This window comes from Hemicordylus capensis, chromosome 7 (assembly GCF_027244095.1).
Source record: "Hemicordylus capensis ecotype Gifberg chromosome 7, rHemCap1.1.pri, whole genome shotgun sequence".
NCBI classification, from domain to species: domain Eukaryota; kingdom Metazoa; phylum Chordata; class Lepidosauria; order Squamata; family Cordylidae; genus Hemicordylus; species Hemicordylus capensis.
The window spans coordinates 3,295,024-3,300,527 of NC_069663.1; the positions used below are offsets into that span (position 1 = coordinate 3,295,024).

The 5,504-nt window shown below is 55.7% G+C and overlaps 1 protein-coding gene across 1 annotated transcript; it reads right to left on the reverse strand.

Annotated features, from left to right (window-relative positions):
• Nucleotides 1-965: 965 nt before the first annotated feature.
• LOC128333402 (uncharacterized) lies at nucleotides 966-5,039 on the reverse strand. The gene is made up of 9 exons (XM_053268891.1): nucleotides 4,962-5,039; nucleotides 4,735-4,872; nucleotides 4,220-4,393; nucleotides 3,893-4,042; nucleotides 3,549-3,668; nucleotides 3,339-3,447; nucleotides 2,958-3,020; nucleotides 2,499-2,690; nucleotides 966-2,204 (listed from the first exon to the last, which is right to left on the reverse strand). Exons 2-8 carry the CDS (start codon nucleotides 4,825-4,827, stop codon nucleotides 2,506-2,508), a joined length of 894 nt encoding a protein of 297 aa, XP_053124866.1. The 5' UTR covers nucleotides 4,828-4,872; nucleotides 4,962-5,039; the 3' UTR covers nucleotides 966-2,204; nucleotides 2,499-2,505.
• Nucleotides 5,040-5,504: the final 465 nt, after the last annotated feature.

Consider the following 5,504-nt stretch of genomic DNA (forward strand, 5'->3'; position numbering starts at 1 on the left):
TGGCAAAACTTACAACACTAATAAGAGACCAAAATTTGTAATGCTTCAAAGAAGATTGGAAACCATTCTTGTTGTATCTAAAGAACTATTTTCCTACTATGGACTTTACAGCAGGGTTCGAAATTTAGTAAAAAAAACCTGCAGGTTGGGTAGATTAGCTGTGTTTGTAAGGATTTAAATTTATGTTTTGAACTATTATTATAGCAAGGGTGAACTTTATAGCTGATGATTCACGAAGAGATGTGTGTGGGAAGTCCACTTTTGTCTATTCGTAATAAATGACATATTAATATTGTTAAAAATAATAAAAATTGAATTTGGGGAAAAAACCAAACCAACCAATCAAAATAAATGCGAGCTCCCCCCATTAAAAAAACAAAACCAAACCAATCCAATCCAACCCTCTCCTCCCTCCAAAAACCAAACAGCAGGACTCTTTCCCCAACCAGACCAAACTGTCAAAGGGGAGCTGTGATCCCTGCCAGCTTCTTATTACAGAGCACAGGAAGGAAGCAAATACGCATTCAAAACAAAAATGTGAAGAGCACAAGAGGAGGTCAAGGCCTTGTTCCTGCACAAATGGCATTTCATACTTGGCAGGACTTTTTAATCACTGGAATGGAATCACATTTCCTATTTGGCTGTATTGGAGGCAGTCAGTTTTGGTTTGTAAGCTTGCCAGGCCTTGCCAAGGCTGTGCTTTCCGGGCACTCGATTGGAAGGTGCAGCTTGCTCCCAGGATCCTGTGCTCAGCAAACCTCATTGGCGGCAAACCTCAAGTGGGCTCCTCTGGAGTGATCCAAGCCAATGGTCTGAGTGAGTGCTTCCAAGCAAGAGGCATTTGCATGGACCTGTAGCAGTGTAGCAGCGTCTCCCTCAGCCAAGAGGTGAGCTTGGGAGTCTGTGGGCACAAACGCTCCAAGGGAGACGAGAAGAAAAGAGGAACTCAGACACGACGGTATGTTTTGAACAAAAGGTGCAACTTTATTAATATACTTAAATAGGTTACAAGTCGTCACTTAACTTTCTAACTAAAGGAAACAAAACAGGACAGAATGGAGTAGGCAAAAAAACTTTCCATCTTGGCCAATCTGTTGGAAAGCCAAAAATTCCTACTCGGCCCCCAACAGGGCGACCAGCAAAGCCCATTCTGTCCCTGGGAGGGAGGGGGAGGGAGGGAGGGAAGGGAGGAAGCCCAGGGTCACACGGAAGAAGGGAATGGCAGGGCAAACAAAATTGGGGGGAGTCCCAGCCAGCCCCCAACCCCACCCCACCCCCGCTCCTTGCAGGCACATTCACTTGGTCTCCTCTTCTGGGGCGGATCGACTCCTCCAGCCTCCCAGCAGCAGCAAATGCCTGCAAGAAGCACAAAGCAGCGTCAGTGGGGTTGCCCTGCTCCTCCTCCCTTTCCACTCCGGCAGCCCAGCAAGTGGGGATTGGGCAGGGGGCTGGGGGTTGAGGGGGGGGCAAGCCAGAGAATTCTGCTTGACCTCGGGCTCCCCACTGTGCAGCCACATCATGGAGCAGGAGGGAGAGGAGGATTCTCTGGCCTGCCACCGGGCAGCACCAGGGGGCGCTACTGGGGCTGCAGGGGGCCCCCAGAGTCTCCCAGGCTCCTCTGCTGCTGCACCGGTTTGGGAGGAAGGAGGAGGGAGCGGAGGGGGGAGTGAGGCGTGGCTGCGGGAGTGGAGGGGGGGAGGAGCACACCCTCGGCAGGGGAGGGGGCGGATGCCTGGATGGGGCTTCCCCTGCCAGGGGAAGCCAGGCCGCTGGGGAAGGGGAGAAAGGTGGAAGGAGGAGGGGGCGCTCCCTGGCCAGCTCGTGGGAATGGAGGGAGGCGGTGACCTTGCCCTCCTGCTGGGGCCACACAGCCTCCCCGGACCCAAGGGAAGCCCAAGACTGGTTCCAAAGGGCCACTTGGGGGCAGGGTGGTCCTGTAGCCTCCTCCCACGGCCTGCCAGCAGAAGCAAGGGGAGGGGCTTCTGCACCCCAGAGGCGGGGCTTCCTTGGGCCAGGGGAGTGGAGCCTGCTTCCCCCTCACTCCTCAGACAGAACTGCACTTCCCTGCTGGATGTCTTCTTGTGGACAGATCTTGTGTCCACGCGGTTGGAGGAGGTCTTCTGGGAGGCCCCTGCGCTGCACGGTCTTTCCTGAACCTCCCTTCAGCTGCTGATCTTCAAGGGGAGAGCACGGGGCTGTTGTTCCTGGAAAGAGAGGAGGACATTGGTTCAGAGATGGGGGGTCTTCTCACACTCTCCCCCATGACACCACCAAGCACCAAGGACTCCTGGCAGAATATCCGTGTCCTCATTTCCCAGAGGGAAGAGAGATCTTTCCTCTTTCCCTTTGGCTACTGGTACAACCAGACACAAGGGCCGAAGATGGCATTTCAACACGAGGGAGGGTTGCCCAGATTCCTGCCCACCCTTCCTGCAGCCCCAGCCCCCTCCCTAACCATCGGGGCCCCTTCAAGTGAAGCCCTGCCTTGGTCTACTCACCAGTCGGTCAGGTGGAGAGATCACCGTACGCTGGCGGGTGTCTCTTCTTCTTACAGCCCGCCCACAAGCGCCGAACGGCAGCCCGCAGCCCGTGCCGGGAGTGGAGGGAAAAGGCCTTCTTCACAATCTTCTCTGTCTTGCAGGCAACTCTCCCAACCTCGGGGTCATGGTCGCCAAGCAAGCTCTCTAGAGCTGGAGGGATGAAGGAGAAGGATCAGAAATGGCATGAAGAGATCACCCCACCCTTGGCCAAGCCCCACCATTTCCACACCAAGAGGGCGCAAGTCCTGACTCTTTCTCCCCTGCACTCTGGGAAAGCCTACTGCTGAGCATCCCTGAGGATGCAAGCGGGACCTTCCATTTGAGGGGACAGGTGGCCCATTCCAGCTCTGTGGTCCCTAAATCTAGGCCTCTCCCCTCACAGAAACTTCCCCTTCCCACCCAGAAACCGGCACTTACCAGCATGGAAGGTCTCTATGTTCCCTTCAGTGAGGATGCTGCCCTTTTTGTGGACCAGGTGACCTAAAAAACAAGGTTGGAAGGAAATGGGACCACAGTTCAGGACACTGTGCATGGACAACCCGATCATTCAGGAGAGGAAGTCCTCCCCTCTCTGCTCCGTCTGGGACTGACAATTTGAGCCATTCCTCCAGGGACTCTTATCTCACCTTGGGTGGAAATTAAGCCAAGAGACCTCGCTAACACGCACTGGGCCAGTCCTCCTGGGGAGGGAACAGCTCCTGCCCCTCCACACCCTTCTGGCAGTGCCTTCCAAGAGAATGAACCTTTGCCCACACAGACGACCCACTAAGGGAGACCCAAAAGTCTTGTTTCGCTTACCGATCAGCAGGGCAGCCGTTCTCCTCACTGAAGGCTGCTCGCTGCGGAAGAAGCCCAGGATCTTGGTGGCCTCCATCTCCACGGCGTCCTCTGTGCCGAGCTGCCGAATCTGGGATCAAGAGCAAAGACAAATCCCGAGTGAGCAAAACATCGCCCCAAGGTCCTTGAGCCATTTGAGCCGAGGGATGGACAGGGAGGGGCTTCCCTTACCAGACGCTTGGCGATCTTGTGGAGCAGCTCCTGCAGGCTGTAAGAGTCCCGAGCCAGCAGCTTGCCCTCCAGGTGCCATAGGAGGGCTTCCGCCAGGAGGCTCAGATTGTCCTTCGCAGCCTGCCAAAAGAAAGACCGGAATGGGAGTGAAAAAGGCTGCCAAGGGATTCCAAGAAACCTCTTAGGGGGCTTCAAGGAGTAGGGCCTGGATATGCCAAACCACAGCGGGACAGCTCGTGAATTCACCATCCCGTGAGGCTAACTCTGGGGTCTGCCACTGGGCAGCTGGACTTGGGGAAGCCTAAACACCTTCGTAGGGGTGGCAGGAAGAAGTGGGCTCTCACCTGTGCTACCTCCAGGTCCTCATCCTCCACATGCATCAGCACCGCGATGAGGGTCGTGATGTTCTCCTCTGTACCCTCATGATGATGGTGGCGGTGCTGCAGGAGATCCAGGTGGGTCCTCATGGCTGCCCTTCGGATCTTAGCCTCCTCCTACAAAGAAGAACAGGGCTTGTTATTAGGGAGGAATTCCTCACCTCCATCACCATGCAGAAGAGCTTGCATGGGTCTCTAGGGGGTTTCTGGTTTCCCTTCTCCAACCCGTTCGGAACCTGCAGGTTGGCCGGCCCTCATAGAGCCGGGGCGGAGGGCTGGCATGTAAGTACTCACGTGGTGGAAGAGAGGGCGGCACAGGGCAGCCAGGACAGCATTCACTGTGGCCTGGTGTTCTGATGGACAGTGCCTCAGCCGCTCCATGAAGGCCAGGACCCCCCAAGTGGCTTCCAGACTGGAGGTCCTGAGCCCTGCCAGGATCCCGGCACTAAAATCCTTTGGTTTCTTGGCCTAGGGTGGGAAAAGGTGGCTCCTTGAAAACACATGCTAGTCTACCCCCTGCTAAATGGACCACATAGCTGTCCATGTTTGATGCCGCTTGGCTTCCATCCAAGAGGGGTGAGAAGGCGGCATTGGAGCACGTGGGGAATCAGGGCTCCCACTGAGAGATGCATTCCCTTAAGGATTTCTCCTTCGTCCTGTGGCAAGGGTTCCACAGGCTGAATCCTCCCAACTGGAAAAATCTTCCTGTCACACCTGGGGATGCCTAGGAGCACCAGCCTCAGGAAGGGCTCCCCAAAGAGAGGAGTCTCCATGCCTAGGGATGCTCCATGCCCAGGGATGTCACTCACCGCCTTCAGCTTTCCATAAATGTGGAGAAGACCCCTTTCGCTCAGGTAGCGGATGTTCTGGCTGGGGTGGACTAGCCACGCTACCAGGAGCATCCAGGTCTTCTCTAAGGCAGCAAAGTCTTGGTCTTTCAGGAGCAGCTAAAAGAGGGAAAGGAGCAGAAGACCCATCAGCCCCTGGGGCCAAACCCTCCTCTCAGGGAAGCCCACCTGAGGAAAATGCTTCTCACCTCCACAAAGAAGGCCACCTCTGCGAGGGAATGCTCTTCTAGATCTTTATCGAGGCTGAAGAGGGAAGCCAGGTATGCCTTCAGCCTGGCCACTGTGGAGGATGGTGTCTGGAGGAGAGCCCTGCAACACACAAAGTCCCCTGCTGAGTCCTGGGCAGGAGGCCCAGAAAGAGCAGACCTGACCCAAACCACCCCAGCCCCCAGGCCTCCTGAGGAATCTCCTATTCACTCCTACTTACCTCACCAAGAGGGCCACACCCTGGAGGCAGCTCTGCGGAGAGCACAGGGATTCCCAGCAGGTCTTCTCTGGGGTCACCTGTGCCACCCTCTCCAGCAGGGTTCGGACAATCTGCGCGGTCTCTCTGCAGAGAAGAGAAGGTTGCTGTCACCACCATGTCAAGGGTGGAGGCAGTGGACAAGGGAGGGACTCCTTGCGGGGTGGCGTAGTATCAAGGGTGGAGGGACTGAGTTGGACCATGGGAGGGAGACCACAGAGGTGAAGTGACTTTATCCACAGCTGGCTTTTTAACACTGCAGATGCAT

What these genes read in the sequence shown, in the direction of transcription:
- LOC128333402 (XM_053268891.1), bottom strand. Translation starts at nt 4,827, where the DNA reads ATGCTCCTGGTAGCGTGGCTAGTCCACCCCAGCCAGAACATCCGCTAC. An exon ending in TTTATGGAAAGCTGAAGGCG is followed by an intron (nt 4,394 to 4,734) that starts GTGAGTGACATC and finishes TTCCCACCCTAG; the next exon opens with GCCAAGAAACCAAAGGATTT. An exon ending in CATAGAGACCTTCCATGCTG is followed by an intron (nt 2,691 to 2,957) that starts GTAAGTGCCGGT and finishes TCATCCCTCCAG; the next exon opens with CTCTAGAGAGCTTGCTTGGC.